This window comes from Drosophila serrata, unplaced genomic scaffold (genome assembly GCF_035046125.1).
Source record: "Drosophila serrata isolate PLE 108 unplaced genomic scaffold, ASM3504612v1 contig_382, whole genome shotgun sequence".
NCBI classification, from domain to species: Eukaryota; Metazoa; Arthropoda; class Insecta; order Diptera; family Drosophilidae; genus Drosophila; species Drosophila serrata.
Window position 1 is genome coordinate 7387907 of NW_028257280.1, and position 25244 is coordinate 7413150.

A 25244-nucleotide genomic window follows, 5' to 3' on the forward strand; every position below is an offset into this window, starting at 1 on the left:
ATTTAAACTCGGGAATCTGAAGCAGCTGGCAAAGTAGGTTAAGTTGTAGTCAAGCATCGAACATCGAAGTCAGGGAGAAGGGCTTAAAGGATACTCAAAGGAAAGGCTTGAAAGGTGGCAAGTTCCCTTTTAATTTCTCCCCATAAAATAGAGCCATACAAAATCTATATTAAAAATTCGAAATGCCAATTTGTTCTGTCACAAACAATGTACATTTGTTCCCATATTGATTTTTTCTCTCTCAACCAATTCCCTGCGATTTATCCGCCTTACTCAGCATCTGCTGCCACAACTTGTGATTACTGAATTGGGGCTGTCATAAACTAAATTGTTATTTAATACTTGATCGATATTTCATTTTTATATGCATGACTATCAAAACACTTAATCTTGGCAAACGGACAGGCACTTATATAAAGTTAACTGGCGGCCCGCACACGGCACTCGGCCAGTAAACTGACCCAAATACGACCACAAGATGGACACATCGACTCGATTCGACTTGACTCCACTCTGCTGGCCGGCTCGAATGGCTCGTAAAAAGTTTGCTGGCGTTGGCTATTTGGCCGCTTGTCTACGCTCGTCGCCTTTCCCGGGCGTACACGCGGCGTATACGTAACAGAAATTTATGACAAATTGTTGCTGCTAACCGGAATCGCTAAGAGGTCTGCAACGTGTGGGCGGCGGTGAGGCATCATAAATCAAGCCTGGGAGCCAACTTGAAATAATATATGTTCTGCTGTTCAGATACATATATGTAAGTATATATAGATCTTGGCATGTTCCCAGTTTCCAGTTCTCTAGAGAGTTTTGCAAAGTTGCATTTGAATGAAAGTGTCTATCCCGTTTATATATGGCTTTAAAGATTTATGGGAAATATTTAGACTGAAGTTTTGAAGGCGTTTGAAAGTTCCTTCACTAGTTTTTTCTATGTTCTTAGCAAATTATAAATTTGAGAAATAAATCCTTTTGGTTTCGAAACCCCTTAATTAGTTGGCTTTATGACTCATTAGACAGATGACAGTTGACGGGCTTAGCCTTACTCTATTTCTCTACTGGAAGGGCGCATATTGTCGCTGGCCAAAGACGGTTTGTCACCAAAGACCCAACCTCCTCGAACTGGGGGCCATCAGCCTGCTGCTTACCGATCTTATGCCTACCGCCGTCGAGGACTCAGCCTCCGCTGTCGTGCCGCCCAGATCAGTGGCTGCCATCCGGTCCGTCCTGGTGACTGAACCGTTGCCGGTACTCCTGCCGCCCAGCAACTCCATGGGCAGGCTGGGCATGGCCGCAGGTGGACTGCTGGGAGCCATTTCTATGTAGTAGCTGTCATCTCTGCTGGGCGAGTGCAGGCTGCTGCGACTGCTGCTACTGCCCGATGAGGTGGACCCGGCGGAGGAGCACTTGTCCGCCAGCGAGGCGCTGTAGAATTGCTGGCAGCGCTGCTGTTGCTGCAACTCACGGGCCTGGAGATTGTGCAGCGGCGAGCTGTAAGGAGCCTCTCGCCGGGTGCTGTGATGCCACTTGTGCAGGCGAGCAGGATCCCCTGTTGAGTTCAGGGATCCCTGGTAATGCAGGAAGCTGTGGACATCATCGGTGTCACCGAGGTGCCGCTGATGGTGCGGTCGCAGATGACCGGAGCGATTACCCCGCTGCCAGGGCAACTCGCAGCGGTAGACATGCGCCAGGCCTGCCATCAGAACGATGAACAGGATGCAGGCCACCAGCAACATTACGCCAGGATGATTACCCGTCAGATTGTGATGGTTCTCCTCCCGCTGATCCATCAGGTGCTCCGGCTTTGACTCGCTTTTGAGCTCTACGTAGGCCTTTAGCTGGGCAAAGGTACTGAGCTCCTCCAAGGAGGCTTCTCGGGGAGTGTTTACACTGCTATGTTGATGCTGTGGCTTTACCGATGTCGCTGAAGTACTAGGCTCTACTGTAGAAGGTGCTGCCATCACAGCTGCTGGTTTTACAGCATGTTTGGTGCTGTAGGTCATCTTCTTGATACTCAGCGATGGCTTCTTTTTGTGGCTTTTGGCCGGCGTCTTTGTGTCGCCGTTTATTGCTTCCGCCAGTCGCTTATCAGCCGCTGACTGGCGCTTTTCCGGCTCCGTGTGCTGATGTTGCTGCTGGCTCGTGTCCAAGTTGCTAGAATCCACATCCGCAACCGAATCCGCGTCAGCATCCGCCACAGTGGCCGTGCCCGGGAGCAGTAAATGCTCGGCATCCACCAGCAGGACATCGCCCTTGTGCATCAGGAGCGGTGTGCCAATTAGATGCCGATCCTTAACGTGCAGTTGCAGTGTGGCATGCTTGTGTGTCGCTGTTGATTTTGCCTTTTCTGTTGCTACTTGACCGGATGTGTCGTTTGTTGGGTGTTTTAATAAAGTCCCTTGTGCCTTATCGGCTGGCATTTTGTCAGATTTTTTGCTGGCCAAAATTGTTTGTGGCACTTCAATTGCCGTGGTTGCTGTTGCAACTGCTACTGCTGCTGCTGTTGTTTTTGTGGCACCACTAATGTTCGCTGGTTGGCTGGAATTTATTCCTGTTGTTGCCGTTGCCGCGGTGGCTGTTGCTGGTGGCATTGCCAAAATGGGAGCTGGTGTTGTTGCCTCCGTCTGGACCAAAGTTGGCAGGCTCTCGGCTGGTCTAGTTGTTGTGTTCTGAGCTGGCATGCCAGGGATTTGTTCTTGCTGCCGTTGCTCTAACGAAGTTGTTTCTGCTGGCCGCAAAGTTTTTGTGGTTAACGGGGAAACGTTGTTGCCAGCTGATTGCATTGCTGTTGGGGCTGGGGATGTTGCTGCTATTTCTGCAGATGTTGCTTGTGTTGCAGGTGTTTCTGTTGCTGATGCTGCTGCTGGGTCTGCTGCCTTTGACTTTTTCACTTTTGGCATAGTTCGCTGAGTCGTTGCAACTGCTGCTGCTGTTTCTGTTGCTCTGGAAACGCTGCAACTCGGCGGCCTTGTTTCATTTTCCGTCTTCCTTTCACCGCACTTGCATGCGCTAAAGTTCTCATAAAAGTCATGGAACTGAAGATACTCCGCCTTTAGGGTCCTCGGTCCAGTGTCACTCCTTGACTGACCCATATCTACTGCCCTGCAGGGACTGGCCCATTCGGCTATGGCCAGCAGATCGCTGCATTTGATGGGATTGTCTTCCAAGAGCAAATCCCTTAGCTGGGGAAGAGTGTGCACTATTGATTGACTAACACTCTCCACTCCCGATGATTGAAGGTTGAGGGTGAGCAGCTTGGGCATGGATAGGGCAGGCAGGAAGATCAAGCGGTTGCCGGAGAGATCCAGGGTCTGTAGATTCACCAAACTAGCAAAAGCTTGTGGTGGCAGTTCCATGATTTGGTTGTTTTGAAGGAACAGATGTTCCAGCGATGTTGGCAGGCTGCTGGGCACCCGCATCAGCAGATTGTGATCCAGAAAGAGAGATGTAAGCAGCTCCAATCGACCCAGGGCATCGTCCTCCACTTGGGCGATGCGGGAGTGCGAGAGGTCCAGATATTGCAAGAGGGGATAGCTGTCCATGTCACCGCAGTTGATGGCCTGCAAAATGGGAGACAGAGAAAACAATATTTTAGAAAGATTTTATATAAAATTTGGTGTTTTTAATGAACTAAGTTTATCAAAGAGAAAAAAAATTTCTAAATTTAATTATTGAATTCACAAATTGCCAACGAAAACTTTTAAATCCCTGTCTAGCCACTGACTTTGCTGGCACAAAGTTATTGTTCTGGGTAAAAGTCTGGGGAAATTTGATTAGTGGCTGACAAAGAGGGGAAGTGCGAGTTGCATGCCCGGTCGACATTGTTTAAAAATTAACTTAAATCTGCCATTATAATTACTTCAAAGGACTCGCAAGCGCTCGCGCTTGCCCCTTTCTTCAGCTCCTGCGCTGGTTGCAATGCCCGGGAGCAATGCTCGTCTAGCGCCAAAGTAAACATAGACGCGACTCGTTAAATGAGACGAGTGCCAGGCAACCAACCGACCAACCAGGAAGCCATCAGCCCAGACAGCCTGCCGTCGTCTCTGTCCTGCGGCACCGAATGAAAGTAATAAGTGTGGTGGCCCAGTTGGGGAGGAGGAGGATTGGCAGTCGGCAACCAGCCACCAGCGGCCCCTAAACGCCATAATTTGCCATGAAAAGGCTGCGTGTTGACTGCCGATAAAGGCAGTAGTAGTAGCAAAAGGCTGGAGCAAAAGGCAGTGGTCTCTCCTGCCCGGCCCGGCGAACAAATTAAAATGGCTTGGCTTGGCAACAAAGGCGCCCGGGAGCAGTGACGAGCCACTCCAGGAGCGGCAGAAGCGTCTGCCTAGATAGTTGGCTATTACACTCAAAAAATCAGTGTTAATTAAGGCAAACTATAAACTATAAACTCATTACATTTTCAAAAGGTTCCATGTTGATTTTAAGATAAATTAAGGGTTTTATATTAATATAAATTATACTTAATTGAACCTTATTTCTAAAGGTTTTTATTAGTCTTAAATCTACACCATTATTTGGGCTCATTATTATTCCTAATGATCCTTAGATCTGTCAATAATTAACTCTTATTTTGCTGAATTGCTATTTTCTGTGTAGTAAAAGTTCTGCAATTTCTAGAATTTGTTCTCTTCCTCTTCAAATGAAAACATAAATCAATTTGGATGCTTTTTAAAGTGTACTTCTAATTCGAGCTCCTGTCTCAGCTGCTCGTTGGCTGTTGGCTTAAACGTGATTATGCTTATGCCAATTATCCTTATTTTATTAATGCCCAGGCCCGAGCTGAAGCTCCGGCACCATCTTTAGCTCCTGCTCTGGCTCCGGCCTGGGAGCCTTTTGTCTCTGGCCCTAAACAGCTTACGAGGCGGCATTTTTGCACCTTTTATGGCTTCCGCCATAATCGACTGAACGACAAAGGCAGCCAAGGTAGCGGCAATTTATGCGCCGCATTTGTTTGTCTACACTTGAAGCCGTTTAAGGATAATGCCAGGATACCTGCGGACCTGGGGCGCTTTATGCTCATAATGCAATCGGGATTGTCTATTTTTGTGCCCTTATAAATCTGTTTGCTCTGCCGCTCTTTGTGTAAGTGTTGGCAATTCGAGGAGCCACGCTAATCTGCAGCTCGTGTTGCTGCTTATGTCAATCAGGCTCAGGGGTCCTGGTCCGTGTCCGGGTCCGGTTCCGGCCTCCTTGACTACACGCTGCTATATTTTTCCATCCTGTTTACCCATCCAGCTCTTCTGCTCCTATTACGACTCGAGTGGAGCGCCCATTCTATTATTTTTCCTTTTGTTTTCCACTCGCATTTGGCTGAAAAGTGAGAAGTGCACTTTGCTATTCCATTGTGTGGCCACATTGTGTCTTAATTACGTTCTTAACTGGACTTGAGTGGCGTGTCCTCTTAGGCGGACTAACAGCTTAACAATGCCTGCAACTGCCACTCAAGAGAATTCTTTCCTAACGTCTCCGTATATATTCCACAGACGGCTTAGACTTTGAATTGGATTATTTGCCGGGGATTATTAGCTGTAATATCTTATTTCAGTCAGCTTTCTTAAATTGCGCAGTTTAGTTGGAACTTTATTTAATGTAAAGATATCTCTATTAAGAATTAAAACAGAACTTAATCAGCATCATTCAGCTCCTTTAAAAACAAGGAGACTCCTGATTAAAGAGTTAAAGACCTCTAGACTCACACTTTATCTTCCCATTTTCAGCTTCATAACTTCCTCTTGTACATCCTTTAATAAACTTGAATATTTATAGCCTTGGATTTACTCCCACATTATTCAATTACTCCTATTGCTGTTTGCATATTATTAAAGGCAGCTGCCTAATTAGCAACGCTTCTATTTATATCCTTTTTGTCAATATATTTTCCCGTTCCGTATTAATATTCATTGAACTCTCCCAGATTTCTGGAAACTTTTTGTCCTTGAACCCACGCATAGATTAATATTCATCCCCTCGAGTTTGGTAGGAAAATCGAATGTCGAGAGAATCAATAATATAAATTTCCTCTCCTTATGTAATGGCTCCCAATGCTAAAATTAACAGCACATAAAAATTTCCAACCTCCTGCGGAGGCGGAAGTAAAAGAGAACTTCGATCAAAATGGCGTGGGGGACGCAAATTTAAAAATAACAAGTGTAAATCATACGCGTGGTGAGATTGCCTTGCGGTTGCTCCGTTGGCTTGTAAGCTGGCGGCAGGGGGAGGCTTCAGAGTGGAGTGCTGGAAAACTGGGGAGTGGAAATTCACGGGGCCAAAGGAAAACGCACTCAAGCACGCAGCAAAGCACAGGCCACATAACAGATGCTAATTAATGGCGGCTGCGGCAAAGGGAGCTGCCATAATGGAGCTGTGGAAATGGAGACTGAGTTGGAGACTGCAGATGCAGGATCTGGAGCCAAGGACAAAGATGGCAAGTGTCTATCGGGAATGTGCCGTTAATTGCCGGCAAAAGCGTCGAATTGCGGTTCATTGGCTCTTACAGAACCCCCCCATGAGTTTGTAAATTATCGATCTCAACATGGAATAATTTTAGACCTGCAACCTTTTACATTTTTTACACCTGTATAAGCACCAAGTACTGGCTTTTATTTAAAGAAATAACTTATATAGGGATCCTTATAGTCTAGATTTCTGTACTCACCTTAAACCAGTTGTCGGAAAGCTTCAAAGTCCTCACAGATTGAGCCAGAGCTGCTGGCACTTGGCACAATCCAGTGCCGCTGGCATCTAGCTCCTTGAGGCTCCAGGAGGCGACAAACTCCTGCATGGCCACTCCCACTTCCGGATTGTAGGCGATCGAAAGGCTAACCAGATCGGGTATTCCCTGCAGAGCTCGAATGGCGGAGCCACTTAGGTGATTGTGTGACAAATCCAGATGCTGGAGATTTGGCAGGGCCAGGAATGTCTCATAGTCGATATCCGAGATGTTGTTGTGACTGAGTATAAGCGTTTGCAATTCCAGTAAATTGTAAAACGATTCCCGTGAAATATTCAGCAATTGATTGTGTGCCAAGTTGAGATTCTTAAGTTGTGGCAGCCGCTGAACGAAGAAGTTCGTGGAAAGATGTTGGAATTGGTTGCAGGAGAGATCAAGTGTCATCAGAGGTAGGGTGTCACTGGTGTCGGCCAGAGTGAGGGGTATATTCGTCAGAGAATTATTGCTCACATCCAGTTGTCGCAGCTGCTTAAACTTGTCCAGGCTAACGCTGCTCAGTTGATTGCCACTGAGATCTATAGCTGTGATCGCTTGGAGGTCGCCCTTCCACTGACCACCACTGCTGTTGAAGGCTCTCAGATCCCGATGGGTGAGATTTAACCTGTTGGCTGGGGCATTGAGTTCTAAATCCCTCTTGTGGCGCTTCTGCTGGTAGCGCAGCTCCCCTCGAAAGCTGGCCGGCTCGTTCTCATCCCGCAGCATTCGGTGGATGCTCCGGTAGCTGAGACCCACATCCTGCTGGGACAGCTGCTGCTCCTCCCACTCGGCGGCCGAGCGTGATGAGGAGATGACCAGCTGGGCATTACCACCCACAACCACCACCAGCCTTGTTAGCAATGTCCAGGCCAGGAGTAGGGCCAGGCCTAGATCACAGTGTTGGTTCACGATTTTCACCATTTTCGCCCCACTTTCTGTCGTCGTTTTTTTTTTTTTTCGTACTTTTGTTGTGGGTTCTTGTATGTTTTGTTGGAATAAATGGGGGTTTTTGGGTGTTTTTTGTTTCTGGCTTTTATTTCACTTGGAATTTATGCTCGGTACGTGCGAACGTTTAACGTTCAATTTTGAATATGGCTGCTGGCTCATTCATTTCCTCGTTCACTCGTTCATCCGTTCGTTGGTCGGACGTTCCTTTTTCTGGCGGCGTCACGTGCGAGCCTTTTTGGCCAAACATGTGACAAGTGTCGGCGGCAGTCAGAGGCGGATGTTGCCCGAGGGCAATGGCTGCGTTTCCGGTCGGCCGGCCATTGCTCAGGCAGCTTGTTAAAATTTCATGGCGCACCCCCTTCCAAAATGCTGAAATGCTGAAATGTTGAATTTTTAATTAAATCAACTTGATCATTCTATTCCGGGTCGGTCGGTTGGTGTCTCGTCTGCTATTGTTCTCCCTTTTTTTTTTTCAATTCAACACTCTGCAATTGTTTTACAATTTTAATTGCGCTCCTTTGTGTGTTGTTTTTTCTCCTTTTTTGTTGTTTTTTTTGGTGTTGTTTTCGTAGTAATTCCAAGTTTTCCTTGGCGGGCTAATTGCTGTTGAACAAAACGCAACTCAACTCGAGCAAATGTCAATTAAAAAGCGAGCATTCCCGCCTCTCCTGTTGCTGTTTCGTTTCGCCGTGTTTTTAGCCAACTGTTGTCACATTACAATGCCAAGTGCTCCCCAGTCGTTGCTGTCGTCGTCCTCTTCGTCGTCGTCGCGTGCTTAAAATCTGTAATAAAACGTGAAAAAATTGCTTGTAATTACGCTCTCGTTGGGTGTTGTGTGAATGCAAAATGTGCCAAAGGTAAAACTTGCTTTCCGTTCGCTGTCTGTCGCTGCCCCATCCCCATTTTTTGTCCTCAATTTAATTTCTACTTTGGCTTTACGACTTCAAAGCGCCCTGGCAGTTGGCTTTAGTGTTATTTTTATGTTGATTGCAGCTAATGAAATTATAATTTCAACACGATTTTCAACGGACTGGCGGCGGAGCAGGATGCCCTCCAAAAACCTGTCAGCCGCATGCCACTAAGTCCCGGTAATAAAGCCCAGCCCCTGGCATGTGTGTGTGCGTGTGTTTGCCATAAATCATTTAACTGGGTCATTTCATTTCCGGCGTAGACAAGCGACAGGAAGGCCACTCTGAGCAAACCCGACTGTCAACTGACAAGCCACAGCAGCTGGCCCCAAAACGACGTAAATTTGATTTACTCATTGCCGGCCTAATGACGCTCGAATGTATGCTATAGTCCCAGTCCCAGTTCCAATACCAGCCACTGCCCCTCGCCTTCTTCGTCATCTCTCTCTGCTCTCGGGAGTATTTTCGGTTTTTCCTGCTGGCCTGACCTGGCCTTGGACAACCCAATCCGGATAAATTAATTTGTCAATGTCTACTTAAAGTCGAGCATGGCATTTTGATAACCCAACAGCCAAGGTATAATAACTTGTTAGGGCAGATTGCAGTGCATTGATGGATGGCCGAGATGGGTGATTGGAAAGTTTATAAATGCCTTTATGATTATAGAGTATTAGAATGGAGATTAGTTTATAATAGACAGACTTCTGAAGACTTTGATTTAAAAGCTGAATATCAATCATTATGTTCTTAGGAAATTTGCCATTTAGATGTTTAAAATACTTACGAAAATGTGCTTCTAAAATAACTATTATCTTTACAATAATGGGATTTATTTATATTTTAAAGAATTTTAAATTTAATTTTGTCATAATCTTAAGGACATCTTTCCTTGGTTAAATCATTGATTTCCTTGAATTTAACGCCTACATTTTTCCACAAATTGAAGACGAAAAATATAGCCATATATTAGCTTTATTTGTCGATGCTTTCCCAGCCATTACACACAAAAATGTTGAGCCACAGGCATACAGAAAAGGCCCTGTGCATTCCTGCCTGCCTGCCTGGTTTACATTAAATTTATTGACAAATATCATCAAGGAGCTGGCGTTTCATTTCATCTGCTGCCGTTTGCTTACATAACAGTAAAATTTGGGCCATAAGTTTGGCGACATCCTCCATCCTCCCATTCCATTCAGTCAGATATTCAGACAGGCAGATGTACGCAAGTCAATTGACATGAAAGTCGATTTCAAAAACCAACAACAAATAGGGGAAATATCAACAGCAGCAACAACGTGAGCTGTCTGTTTGCTTGGAGAAGATTGACGCAACCCACAACACAGCTTCCCACCGGGGTGTCCCTTTTTTAGGATAAGGAGAAGGGATGAGGCCCTCTCCAAGGGGGTGGTGTGCCCCCTGTGTGTGCCTCTGTGTACTTTGCCTGTCAGTTTATTTTATGCCAGCTTGAAAATAATTTGCAAATTGCTGTGCCATATTTTCGACGTACTTCTGGACTGTATTTTATGATCTGGCATTAGCGAGGGTTGATTTTCAGGAATTTGTCAGCGACTTTATTGCATATTTATATGACAGTTATCCACACTCAATGAGATGCCCTTTAAGTTGTGTACTTCCACAGTGCATATTTTTGTTGGTTAATCAAATGCTCAGCACAAAGCAAATAACTTTCAGTGCAACTATACTCGAGGATGGAAATGCCAGGAGTGCACAAAAGCAAAGCAAAAGTGCAGCCAGAAGGAAAAAAAACCAGGCATTTGGAGGGCAAAATAACTTTGACAAGCCGATTTATATATGCTCTTGCAGGCAAAAAATGCAAAGTTAAAAACAGAAGCGTTCTTAAAGAAGTTTTCTTTTACATGAAAGATGAAACCAAAGCGAAATGATAATATCAAAAGCAAATGAAGAGTAGTATATAGTAGATAGGGTGCATCCTTTTCTCTTTATATTTAAAATTTGTTATCCCTTACTTTAGTATATTTTAAGATCCCTTTGACAGTGCACTTAGCTTACAAATTTAGCATTTACCAAAAAAGGGCATAAAAAGCGAGCTGCTTAAATAAAATCCCAGGCGCACTCATGGTGAGCTCCGAAATTGGATTTCGCATCCCCTCTTCTTTTTTTTTCCCCGAACACCAGAATACGTCAGTGATTTATTCTATATGTATTTAGATGGCCCGAACTCGAATCCACACCCGTGCCCTTGCCCTTACCCTCGCCCGAATCCGCATCCGGTCCCAAACATGGCTTTATCAACGGATGCAGATGCAGTTGACAGCAAGGACAGCCATATGGCTATCCCATCCACTCATCCTGCATCCCATTCCGCCCCGAGTCCACCATTGCATTTCATTGAGTGCTTGAGACGGTGGCGGTGGCGGTGGGGATGTGTTTCTGCTGCTTTTTGCTTCAGTGGTGCGCTCAATGGTGCAACAAAACACACACAAAATTGTATCTATGCCCGTCGCGGCTGGTTGCATTTTTTCCGGCACGCTGGCGTATACGTAATGCGCTGCACTTACTTCTCCGGGCTGCGAGATCCCTGCTTTATTTGTATGGAAATGTTACTGCTTTGTGCGCCCGCCCGGCATTTTCTTTGCTCAGCACGAACGGCATGTTTATTGTTTAAGTGCGCTTCCTGTGCTGTTTTTTCATGCATTTTTCTTGTACGTTTTCCCTTCGTTCTATCCCTTTGCGTCCTTTGTTTGCTGTAGTTTTAATAAACTTCCGCTTTAGCCTTAACATCATAGAGTTCGCCTTGTGTGAGCCACATGCTTTCGATGCTGGTCACTCGGGGAAAAAACTAGGTTACTTTAAATGGAATAAAATTTAAGCGAAATTCAAAAAGCTGATAATTCACCCACAAATACATTCCTGAATTATGTTATTTAAACATTTTCTAGGTTTTCTTTTTGCAAGACATCTTTACCCTTTAAAATGTAGCTAGTTTTCATTTCTGACAGTGTAAATTCCAGAGGATTCAGCGCTTCTGCAATCCTGGTGAATCCTGCAAGCCAGCATCTGAGCATCTGTGTCAATGTCAGGCACGTGCGGGCACGTGGATATGCATGTGGGACTTAAACTGCGTGGCGGTTCTCTGGCATCTTTAAGCAAAATGTCCAACACTTGGTGAACAATTTGCCACGACACTTGGTCGATTTTCAGCCATCGATTTGCTTTTATTTGCTGCGCATAAAAGTTTTCAAATTAAAGTTTATTTCTGGCTTTCGACTGTCAGGCTGAACGAGCTGGCAATTTGGTAGGCAGGCAGACAAGCAGGCAGGATGGAGATGAATGGAGAGTGGGAACCGGAAAAGATTGGAATTGGCGAAAAAAAAATCCATATCGATAACGAAAAACTGTGGAAATGGCCAAGATGGTGGTGTTGCCCTTGCCTCGAGTGTAGGCCCACTCGAAGGTGCTCAGTTTGAGCCTCGAAATTGGTTTCTTTTTGTGTTTCTCCTAAAAGTTTGAGTGGGGTTTTTATGAGCATTTACTGAGACCAGATTTGCGAATGTTTCTTTTTAATGTTTTTAAATTTGTTTATGTCCAAGTAACAAGGGTTTTTATAAAATCTAGCTAGCTATGATTTTATTTTCTCATTAATTTCCTTATTGCCATGGAACCCATTACTTAATGCTGATCAAGAAAATATGTTATTTATAGGGTCGGAAATCTCTCCTTCACTGATACAAATTATATTTTCTCTGCCATCGAAATTTTTATATATATTATCATTAATAATATTAATAATATTATTAATATAATTAATAATAATATATACAAAAATATATACAATAATATAATATAATAATATTATATAAAATAATATAATAATTATAAATTTATAATATAGTAATGCCAGTGAATATCTTACTCTCGCCCTCTCTTTCTGTATGCCTTTGTAAGCCTCTGCCTCTCGCTCTCTTTCTTACTCACAATAACATTTGGTATGTCTGCCTCCCTCTGTTGCAGCTCTAGAGATGGCGCTTACGCTCTATCTCTCTCTGTTTCCCTCTCGCTCTCTTTCTCTGGTATCATTGATCGGGTAGTATAAATAGAGGTGCTTCGATCGCCGCGACCTCAGTCTGTCCTAGGGGTACCTAGTGTTAACATCTATAGTGATAGTGATTGTGATTACCCTTCGACCTAAAATATATGAATATATATATATAAATGTTCTAGCTATGTGAACAACAAAGTTTACTGTTCATTTATGATTTATTGTATTTAGAGTTCAGGAAATTTTAAAAATATTTCTTATAATTTCTTTCAAAACTAAACCAAGTCAAAAAATACAATATCTTCTTTGTAATCTTATTTTATCCTTGGGCCATTAATAAAATGTGGCAATCAAAGTTTGAAATATAAGTATAAGGCCTTCATATCAACGGGATCTGTCATTCCCATCAGCGGGAGATTTTCTGGAGGCACATGTCATTGACTTCCATTCGCATTTTGCCGCCATGTTGTTCTCTTTATTAATGCCCTGCGGTAAAAAGGGACCACTCACACTTCCATCTCGGATCTCCCATTTCCCCATTTCCCGCCCATGGAACACCCAACACCCAAGCAACCAAAAACACATAAGTAAAATCTGTAATAAACTTGATGTTTTTGTTGTTGTCAGTGGGTGAGTGTGTGCGGGGCTTTTATTGTTTTATTTGTGTGCGTCTTGCCAGGCAAGTTTTTTTTGTTGTTTTTCTTTTTATTTATTCTTTTTGGTAGTTTTCCGTCTGCTTTTATTTGTTAAATTGTGTTGTGAAAAATCGCTGAAGGCTCAGGGCCGCCACAACAGAGCCGGGCCCCTTGTGTATGTTTATTTGGTTTGCTTTTTGTTCCGTTTCTTTCTATTTTTTTGATGCGCAGTACTTGTAGAAAACAATGGGTATCAAGGTATTTGTATTTTTCAGTTAGCTTAATAATGTAATTTTCTAAATAAAATATAAATTAACTCTGAGAATCTTACAAAAAAGGTAAATCCATTTTATTATTGATATATAGTCTTCATATTTTTGGTAAAAACTTCTAAACTTGGCTAAATGTTTGAAAGTTAACAATGAGCCATAAGGCCCTTTTAAGTATGCAACGCATTTTGCATTTTTCAAAAGAGAATCTTGGGTATTTCACAGTCGTTATTCTTCGTCTTTCGCAGTCTCTCCTGCTATATATATTTATTTTTTTTTTTAGGTTTGTGTGCCTGACTTCGTCTTGGGCTTTATTTTGGTAGCCCAATTTCGGTTTTGCTCGCAGCAGCTTATCTGGCCAGGGACCTTGAATGCGGCAGAACCGCACACCAAACAATTCTTTTTAATAATAAAGGAAAAGAACGTTGACTTGGTTCAGAGTGGCTAGGGGCTGCACTCATTTTTATTATCTAACTCATATTCTTAACCCCTTTGTCGTGGCTTAGTTTGGTTGCGGCAAAGCTTTTTATGAAATTGAAAAACTTTTTCAATAAATGCGCATAAATTGTTGACCCCAACTCCATTTTACCATTGTTTGATTTCACCAAGTATATCTCCATCTTGGCAGCTCATTTTGGCAGGCTCTTAAGTTAGGATATTACTCGTGGTTAATAATATATATATGTATATGGCGTAATGTCCAGTAAGTAGGAAAGCCAATTCCACTTTGGGTCAACAGCCGTGTGTGTGTCTGTCAACAAATTGTGCGTCTGACAGATACTGAAGTGGATCTGACCCGGAGCCATGGGCACTCATATTTCCTTGTCCGGCACATAAAGTGACACAATGATTTTCTAATAATTTGCCAAATTGCCTTTGGTTGACCATTAAATCTGAGATACGTGTCTGTGTGATAGCCAGATTATGTTCGCACAGATACCCGCTCGTACACACACGCCTCCACATGTCTGAGAGGGCAGCTAGACAGGATTCCTCTGGCTCGGACATAACTCGAGACTTCTGGCATCGTCCTGCCGCCACTGTGCCTCGAGTGTGGTGTCATCGAGTTTCTGGGCTCTTTAAGCCCATGGTCCTTAAAGCTCCTTGCCTTTGCTCAGCGGGCCCGCACAGAGAGTCGTGGAAATAAATCTGTGACTAGTGCAAAATCAATAACTTGGCTGCCCTAGCTCCTGCTTGCTGGAGGGGATGCGTTTTCCTTCCCTCCCTCCGATCTTTCAAATGGTTTCATATTGCAAAAGGAAAATCGAAAAATAAAACTAAAAAGGAAAAATGCAGCCAAAATCTGCTCGGATAGGATGTCGTTAACTTGGCCCAGAGCCATTGTTCTCTTGTCAGAAAAAGAATTTAGTACCGAAGCGGATGGTACTCTTGAAAAATATATATATAAAGTATATTTTGGATATATGAATTGGTGTCGGGTCAAAGTGTTATGAAAGAAATTGAGATGCTCAAGCAATATATTTTTTATGAATTGTATTGGTTTTATCAAACTATTCTTGAGTCTTTCCAAAGTTTGGAGTTTTGAGATTAAAATTATAGAACCTGAAACTGAATTTGTTAAAGAAGTATTATATTTTAGATGTCTTAAATATTCCTTCGTGTTAAAGTAGAGCAAATATCTCCCAACTCAAGTGGATTTGTGTTTCTATCCCTCATCCGCAAAATTTCGTCTGTTATTTTGATTGTGGTTGTCAACGGCGTTTGTTGGATGAGCAGCATCCTCATCCTCATCCTCATCCTCTTCCCTGCTCTCTATGGTTGTGTCGTCAACTTTTGGCATTTTGTGTCTTTTAATTTTCATAGCTGGCGGGCGCTCGGTTGATCCCCTGACAGATTTGCTGGCTGGCTGGCGGAGAATGGGAGTGAGTTCCTCCTTGTTTGCCTGGCCAACAAGTTCTGTCATTGATATGGCAGCGCTTTGGTGGTGTTGCTCGTCGGTTGGGTTTTTCGCAACTGGCAACTGGCAAGTGGGACTAATTCTGGAACGGAAGTGGAGGCGCAACTGCTTTGACAATTAGCGCATGTGTCTGTGCATAAATCTGCTGATGGGTGGCAATTTATCAGCCGGAGCGAGAGGGCACTTGTCAGTAATACGCGCCATTTACATTAACGCACATTACGCTCAATTTTTCGAGTATCAAATTATGGCAAAGCTCTGGGGCTGTTTTCTCCGAGGTTTCGAACAACAAAAGGCAGACGGCAAACTTTAAATTTTTACGACATCATTTCATGGGCCACAAGGCAGGACGAACCCCGAGCCAGAACGAGAACCGGGAACAAGCGAACCCTTAACGATTGTTGTTTTGCTCCCGCTCAACTTCAATGATAATTTGCCAGCTCCTCCCCTCGCTTTTGTCGAAGGTCCTGCCAGTCCTGGCAAAACGAAAAATATTACACGCATAACTGTCGTATTTTTTTTTTGTGCGTGAGTGGGAGTTGCCGTCGTCGTTCTCGTTGGCCCTTCGCCCGTTTTGTCTTTGGCACTGGAAAACAAAAATTAGGCCATTAAGGCATTTACCAAATGCTCCGTGTCCTCAACTGGCCTGCCTTTGGTATTTTCTCTAAACAGGGCTGGGTTTTCCAGGGCTTTCCGGGATTCTTCTGGGGGCGTCTTTTTGTGAAATTGAAATTAATGTGGCGGAAATCACAAGTTGAGCACGCAACGCAACGCAACGCGGCGGCCTGGCAAGGGTTCACAGTTCGGTTTGGCAATTGTGCCGCTTGATATATGCTGGTAATTCCCGTTGTGCGGCGATGATTAGACTGGCAATTAGTGAATTAGCATACGAAATATGTATAATGTGTTTCAAATGAGGCACTCTCAGTCGTCCTGAGACTTGAAAGGGGTGGAAAGCCTTAATAATAAGTCGGCTAATAATGAATTTTCTAAACAACTTTAAAGGAGAAATATGAATTTGAAGAGTTCATAGACTGGCAAGATAAATGTTGCCAGTTAAATTTTCATATTATTTAAAAATTATTTGGTTAGCAGCAAATCGAATCCAGAAACATCAACAGCCATAGCTTCTGGATTGTTTTCGTTGCTCCCGCCGCTTCCAACATGCCCCCAAGTTCGGTCTGAATTATTAAGCCATTTTTCATATTTTAATGGCAAAACATTTTGCTCTGGCAGTTGAGAATGAAAGAAAAGAGATGCAAGGGAAAAAAAAGGAAGAAAACTGGCCAAAGTTTTTAATTTGTTATGCTGCTTGCGTTGCCCGCCCACTTGGGCTGTGCTGTTTGCTGCATTTCGCATATTTTATTTCCAACATTTATTGTGCGCGCCTTTCTCTGAGACCGGCATTCATTATAAGCCATAACAATTTGACCGTGAGGCATAAAAGTGTCGAAAGTGCAGGAGTGGGCGGGCGTTCGTCCTGAACCAGTCAAGTGGGCGTGCCACGAAACTTTTGTTGTCCAACAATGCCAAGGAAACAGTTTAAACAACCAAGAGCCAAGTTATGCCAGGATCGCTAACAAAAATGTAAGGCAAATTATGCGCCGTGAAAAGTTGGCAGCGTTCGAAGAGCGAGTCTTAACTTTATTTGATGGCCTGGCATTTAATTTGATTTAAATTATGAATGCCAGCGAAAGGAGCTGCTGCCACTTACGATGTGGCAAAGTGCAATCCGCAGCCTTATGAATGCCTCGTGGAATATCCTTTTGACCCGCATAAATAAACGCGTGCCGGCGATGTCGTGCCTGTCCTTCGGGCTGCTGCTAACCAAACTTATAAATCCCAGATATCCTGACCTTAATGCCACGCTGAATACGAAATGATGATGTGCGTCTGTGTCGGTGTGCGAGTGTAACCGTGGCAAGCACTAAAAGCCAAAGCCAAAGTGTGAAAATAAAAACAAACAGCATTGAAGGCAGCTGGCAGATAGCAGCCACCGCAAAGGCAAACGGAAAAGCATGAGGAAAAAAAAGGCCGGGAAAATCGATGCGAAAGTGTTTGCTGTCTAAAAAAGTTTTCTACACACTCACCGTACCCGTAAACCCACACTTACACCCACAGATAGGTGCCTGGTGACTTGTAGGTGGCGCCCCCGGGTGTCCTGAGCTGTGATGATGCCAGGTTAACTGTGCGTATACGTAACGCAGTTGAGTGGCTGCTAAATATTTTCAAGGATAACTTTACACAACCCACTCATACATGTGCATACGAAAGAAGGATATGTTATTGTTTTTGTTTTTCGCTTTTTCCTGCCAAAAGGATTAACATTCGACAAAAGGGTACAGCAACAACAGAAGATGCATCTAGAAAAATCTTTTTAAAAATACAAATATTTTTTAGGACCTTATAAAAGTATATCTTTTCAATAGACTTTGTTTTTTCAATAGTTTCAAACCATCATCTTCAGCTGGAAATATTTTTTGTATATGTTATTTATATCAATCATTATCTCAGTGTATGAATATGATATATCTAAATGGAAAGTTTCTAGCAAGAGAGCAAACATCAAAGCCAATACAGGATATCCGAGGGCTCGATTTCCTCTCACTGTATTTTTTTTTTTTTTTTGTTATGGTTAAGAGCTTGAGACCTTGAAATGCGATACGCTCGAGGTGCCCCACTACTTTGCATATTTTTACTATTTCTCTTTCTGGTTTGTCGCTCGGATACGTGACTTTGCGTTTAAAGGATGTCCCAAAGGCATAGCAGATAAGGTGCCGAGCATGAAGAAATTTTAAAGAAACTAAAGTATATGTATTGAGTAATTATTCTCCAGTGAAACCTCAAAACGAAACCCAACCGTAGATGATGCAACATGCAACATATGCAGCATCCAAGGCTTAGCTTCGTTTTTATGACATTTCCGATGAATACAAAATGCTTAATTAAACAGCCGTCGCGGCACACAAATTGCGATTTTCCTAGAAAATCCTGCCGGCTCTACCCAGTCTATCCCCCATCCACCCCCCGGCATGTGATGACACGCATAATTTATTCAATTTCCATGTCTCCATGTGTGTGCGTCCTGAGTTAAGGTTTTACGCGTCTCTAATGCTTAAATTACACATTCAGACACAGGCACACACGCACACACCGCAGTCATGTGCGACATTTGGTTCGCAGGACTTTTTGCCAACGTTTTGTTTCCCACTTGGGCAAATAATGATCCCCAGACGAGGGGGTTTTTTTCTTCTGTCCTCTCCATTCTCGTTGCGTATTTACTGCAAAGATTATTTGCACTGCCTTCGTTCCCATTGTGCGATGCTGATGAAGGGGAATAATGGTGATCCAGAGGGGACTTTGGGTGGCATTATGGGGGCAAAAGGAGGCTGTGTCTCTGTGTGTGCGTCTCAGCATGCGGCCGCTTTGTATACAACAAATCACTTTGTTGGCGCAACACTTTAATGTGAGGGATTAGGCATTAAGGTGAGATTTCCAAGAGTGCCGCATTCAGGAGCGTAGCCAAAAGGGGGGGCTTTTGCTCAGACTGTCAATTCAAATATATTTATTGTACCTTAAATCGAACATAAATCATTGAGGGATTAAACATTTGGTTTGCTTTTAAATCGATTTTCATAAATATAGTGTAATGAATAGTTGTTTTTCCGAGAGATTATAACGTTTATTAATATTTCGGATGTATATAATTTAAGCGATTTGAAAATTTATGAACATAGATAAAATACGATAATATTTATCAATATTTTGATTTGACAATTTTTTGTTCAACAAATCGGAGTTTATGAAGCTCATAACTCAGCCAAAAATGCGTTAATTTCTATTCGGAAAGCGTTGCTATGCAAGTTTTTAGTTGGTTAATAAATCTGCATACTCAATTTAAAATGAAAAATTTGATAAATTTTTGACAATTTGAACGATGTAACCCCTTTCTTTTTTTTTGCAAAAATCAAAATTTTTGATAGATAGCTAGATAGAATATATATGATTTATAGGGTCGGAAATGACTCCTTCACTTAATTACAAGCTTCTGACTGAAATAACAATTCAAAAACAGAATATCTTAATGTTCATTATATAAATCTTCTTAAAATACCCCCAGAGTACGCACCTGTAACGCTTGCTGTTAAAAACCTTATGTTTTATATATATTTCAGTGCTCCATTTGCATTGTTAAAGTCATTTTGCTGCAGGCAAATGTGTCTATGTGTGTTTGCTTAAGTGCAAGGAAATGTGCGGGGAACGGAAGTTGGTTTTTGGTAATATCAACCTCATATGCCAACTGCTTACCCATATTTGCACTAAATACCTACGAAGTTATGCACACATGTGGTAGGCAGGGTATAGGGGAGGGTGGTGGTAATATTGAAAAACTATGTTGACACAGTTTTGGGAACATGTCAAGTGGGAAAGCTGAAAAGCTTTTACTCGGCAAAACTTAAACCAAAAGTGAATATTTGCCCCATATCAGAAGTGGAAGTGATTGCGCAATGAGTTCTCCATACAGACAGATTCAGGTGAGTTGGCTGGGGGCTAAGAGACCTGAACGCAGTTGCTGCTAATTATAAATATTTGTACATCCAGACAAGTTTTCTCATTGCAATCAGGAGAGTAGAGCAAGTGTGGCTGGGTTTTTAATTCGCAATGCAGTGAGTTTAAGGTAATTGCTTTACATGCTTTCAGGTTGGAATTATGGGTTGAAGTTGAAATTCGACTCAAGTATCTTGTATCTTTTACAATTAAAATAAATCTCCTTAACCGTATTAATGCAGCAATTATAATAGCTGTATTTGTGGGTGTGCATTTTCTTACACAAAAGGCTTCTTTAAAGACCAATTTAAATGGCAATAAATTTATATATTTTTCCCCCTTTGTATGCCATGAAATGGATTATAAAATGTGAATAGAACATTTCCTGATGCTTCATTGAGTCTCGATTGCTTTAAATGACGGCATATTTGTGCAGACTCAGCGTGAAATATTTGCGATGGATAGACAGCAATCCATTTGCCATTTTCCGCTGTGAAATGATCAAAATCGGTGTGTAATATTTTTGCGCTTTTTTGCATTCCCAAAAATGTTAAATAATTTAGCCGAATTGAGGGGGGTGGCCTTCCGGTTTTCCGGGTATTTTTTTCTTTTTGGCAGGGGTGTTCATGGGCGTGTGTCGCCCATCAACTGCAAATTGCTCACGCAAATTGTCTGCCGCCGCCTCATGCCACCGTTGTGCGTTGTCTATTTCGCGCCTGTAAATCGTAAATCAGCGCAGATTATTGCTGCTAGCCCCAGCCCCGGAGATCCAACAGCTCACAACCATTTACATTTGTATCTTTTGCCTTTGCTGTCTGCGTTTTTCAATTTGGAGCAGCTTAAAGCGGCCGCCGTCTTGCAGCTTTATCAAAGGCCGTTCTTCTTCATAAATATGCAAATTGTCTGGTGCCTTTCTCTGGCGTTTTGCTTCCGCCACAGCCATTGGGCCCTTACTGCCATTTTCCAGTCCTAAATCGGATTTACTTTCACTGGCTTTAAGTTTCAGTTGCCTGTCTGCGTGCTATCTGTCTGTCTGTGTGTGCGTGTGTGTTGGGGATGGAGGGGGTCCTTTGTAGTCACGAAAATATTTGATTATTCGCTGCCGCACATGGATGGGTCTACCCCATTTTCCAGGGGTTCCAATTCCGCCCGCCTCCCCCCTGGGTTGCAGCTAACGACTTTGATTGCCACGAGACGAGGCACGTGATTGCAAGTGCCCGAGTTGGTCGAAAACAATGGCATCCCTGGCTTTGTTCTGCCAGAACCCAGTGAACCCAAGGCAAGCCCTGTCTGTAAACCTGGCCCATCTGGCACCGCATGTCTCGAGTGCTGCGGTTGCCACCCGCATCACTCATACGCACTGTGGTTGCGGATTGCGTGATCTTATGAAAGTACTCTGCAGATTCGTGATTGGTTATGCTAGAGTTATGGGATATTATTTAATAATTACTATAATCAGAGGAATGCTTTAATTTAATTTCAACTTGAACAATTTCATCGCGTAGCCGCTTCAGCAGCTAATTAAATAAATAAAAATTGTGCTGCCAGTGGAAATAAATTCAGACATGGCCGAGGGGGAGTCCTGATTGAAAGTCAAAATAAATTGAGTTGACTGTGTTTTTGCTGTGATGTGATATCAGGTTACGATGCCAGGGTGTCTGTGCTTCTTAACCGCACAAGAGGCACTCACAACACCCGGGCATCCTTAATTGGGCGACCTCTGTGGAGCATCCCCTTTTCTCCTAAAAGGAAAACCCTTGAAGGTTGAGGGTGCGTGTGCTATCTGACTTGAACTGGCGGCACTTTTGCTGCCATCTAATTAGATGTTGTGGTTGCATTAATTGCCAGGAGCTTGGACTTTATGACTTTACCGGGGTACAGGTAAAGATACTTGGCAAAGTTTTATTGCCGTGCCAGATAAAAGGCGAATTAGCGTTCACCTAATTTGGCGCTTGACATTTTCCCCGAACATTAACATACTCTCTTTGTGTATATATGAAATATATATTTATGTGTATTGAGTGTATATATACCGATTTTCTCTATGCTTTTGGCCCGCTTGTGTGCGCAATATACTCGTAAATAAATAAATGGCCCACAGGAATTTCATAATACTTTGGCGAGCAGCTTTGCATGCATAATTCAAAGTATGAATTTCATGTGCCGTCCCCTGAACAAAGCAAAAATCAATCAAATTAAATTGAAAATGAAAATGAAAATCATAAAGATGTCTGCTCTCTATTCCCCCAACTGAATTGCGCAACAGCGGGTATTGAAGATTGAGCAAGATTTCTGCTGGCCACATTTCCCATAGTTTTCTCAATCGATTCCAATACAGAGCTCCACAATTGCCAATTTAATTATCGCTAGGTACAGAGAGAGAGGCCAGAGCACAAAGTTTTGAATGCCTGCCGGCATTCTGGGAGTTTCTGTTTTTGTTTCCATTAGCATTCGCAAGTTTGTGTTAGCTTTGTTCGGGTCTGAACCCCTGACCTCTGTCCTCCCAGGAGTCTTGGACTTTTGGCCAAAATTTGCATTCTGCCCTCTGCATTTAGGCCTGAATTTATCGAATTGTGCAATTGACTTGCGTGCCGGCCACAATTGTTCCAGCCATCATTAGTTTCGAGTAATATTTGATAGTGTTGTGGTTGCAAATTGTTTTATTTGGCAAATCGAATCTAAAAGCGACCAACTTGACACAGACAGTAACCAGTCGACCATAAAATGTCAGCTGTTAAATAAATTATCGGTCCACTAATTAATTTCAATTCCATTAACAGTACTCAAAAGGATTTCGATTTGAGTGATTTTAATTTATATTTTAATTGTGTGGCTGCGAATCGTTTGTTCAAGTGCCAATAGCATTTGTTTTCCACTTTAGAAATTACTTTTTTGATTAACTTGGCTAATACAGACGGCGGCATTGTCGTTATTGCCATTTGTGTTTATTTTTTGAAGAGATGTTTTGAAAGTAGAGAGAAATATGTAAGTGAAAAACTTTTTCAATTTTCATCTCGGCTTGCTCATAATTATGAGATCTTAACTACAAATAAGGCTCTGGCAAAGGCAACCAACGAAAAATTGTCCAGCAATTAAAGCGGGAAATTAAAAACTGAACACCGGCTGCTGCCAGATGAGCAGCGGCGACGGAATGTGAATGAATTAGCTCGATTTGCATGAAAATTTCATAAATATGTAAGCCGGACGACAGTGGGCACTGTGGTGGCTATATAAAATCGAGGACCGGGCATAAAAAGCGGGCGAAAAGCAAACAAAATTGCACAGCCCCCAAGGTACGAGTAATCAAAGCAAAAATTACCTAATTAACATAATCCGCAGTGGCCAAATGAGGCGGCTCCTGCTCCTGCTCCTGCTCCAGCTCCTGCGCCTGCTCCTGTTCTGTTCTGGGTTTTCCTTCTTCTTTTTTTTGTTTTTGTGGCGTAGGTAGGATGAGCGTTGGGTGGGCGTGGCCAGCTGGGAGCAATGTCGTCTAGCTTGGCCGTTGATTAGCACTGCTGCCTTTTGCTCTACACTCGCAAAGTTGGGACCGGTCTTTCGTCTGTCTGCGTAAATCCTCGGTGATAAGTTGTCTAGGACCTGATCCTATTCACGTTTCCCTCCGCCTGATTAATATGCAGAGACGTTTAAATTTCGCTTTTTGCTCGGCTTCGCTTTCTTTTCGCTTTTGGGTTTTGTTTATGGTTAATTCACTTCGCCTGCTGTTTGCTTTAAGGTTTATTTTTCATCCAAAGAACACTGGATGCACTGCAAATGGATTTTTCACCGTGAGCTTAACGAGCTGGGTTTTACCTGGTTTTTGGCAGGCGAGCGGAAATGAGCAGATTCTTGCACACTCACACATTATGCACACTCCAATACACCCGCAAACACACACCCACACACACACCTAGGTACAGGCACACACGCATGCATAGAGCTGGCGGAAATGCGGGAGTTCGCAAAATACTATTTCCGGGAGGGGGCGGCGGAAACTGTAGGGCTCTGAGGCGAAAACCAACAATGTGAGGGCATAAAATTATGCAATAAATAATTTCATTCGGCATGAAATAATAAAAATAATAATAATAATAATGACAGTTATTTCTTTGTAAACAAATGTAAAAGCTTGTACATTTATTTTGTAATGAGACTGAGGTTTCAGAGAAAGTATAAAAGAATCCTAAATATGATTGTATCTCTATTTATTTAAAATATAAAGTTTATAAGCTCAATCGAAGTTAAGATACCTATTAACTTTATATCTTATAGTCTAATTTATTGAGTTCAATTCAAAGGACCCTAGAGTATGCCCATAAAGCTTAAAGAAATCCGTAAAAGTAAATTCCACAGAATAGTAAATATAATATGATTACACCAAAATAAGAAGGCTGAAACTAAGCTAGTAGGAAGAAAGATCCCAGAATGCTCCTATCCCAATCCCAGTTTCGACGCCTTGCTGTCTGCCAAAAACACAAAAAAAAAATAAAACTTTGACGTTTCGCCTTCTGCCACCGGAAGTTGGCTTACAACCCACATCCAAGCACACACACACACACACACCACAAACACACACAATTAAGATCTGCTTGATCTGCGCTACCTGGTCTCTTTTGTTTTATGTTTAATTCGCACAATTTTGCAGTATTATATCTGGAGGCAGATAGTTAGTCGCTTGTTTTTGTGGCCTCTTCACTCGGCACTTGGCACTTGGGGTTTTTGGCTCGGTACGATAATGTCACGAGTCGCGTGTCCTGTCCTCGATGGGTTCAGCACTAGACTGAGCTACTCTTTCGACCGGGACATGCTTTTAAGCCAACTTGAGCATTTCGAAATTCGAAATAAAGGAGGTGCGCATGCGCGGACTCTCTTTTTGGCCACCAATTGCCGCTCTTTTTCGGGATTTGCTCTTTGCGTGGCATTGCTGAGTCCTTTCTGCGCTTTGTTATTATTTTGTTTATGTCCCTGCCAGCAGGCCGTCTGCGGGTGTATGCGTGTGTGTGTGTGTCATCACCTGTTAGCATTCGGGAGTCCTTGAAATCCGGCTCAAACTCAAACTTACACAACCTGAGCCACCGAAATCCAACCGCCCGCACACCCTGCCCAGTTGGCTGCTGCTGTCGTTGACAGTGCATTATGTAATAATCACAAGGACACACACGCACACGTGTTAGACTTCAAATTAATTGCTACCCAAAAGTATAAGGATATCCTACCCTGTGGGGACGGGGGGTCCGTAGTAGTGCATGGCAGGACATTGTCTGCTGCTGACCACAGGCCAAACACCAAGCACG

The 25244-nt window shown here is 43.0% G+C and overlaps 2 protein-coding genes across 2 annotated transcripts in view; one reads left to right on the forward strand and one right to left on the reverse strand.

The window, feature by feature from the left end:
• Window positions 1–25244, forward strand: part of timeout (circadian regulator timeout) — a 76027-nt gene that overhangs the window by 42667 nt on the left and 8116 nt on the right. The gene's annotated exons all lie outside the window — the stretch shown is intronic.
• On the reverse strand, window positions 855–24737 carry 2mit (leucine-rich repeat-containing protein 2mit). Its single transcript, XM_086840839.1, is given in 4 exon segments — window positions 855–3557; window positions 6656–8436; window positions 23273–23718; window positions 24586–24737. Coding segments are annotated over 2 exon segments (3477 nt in total). The 5' UTR covers window positions 7628–8436; window positions 23273–23718; window positions 24586–24737; the 3' UTR covers window positions 855–1052.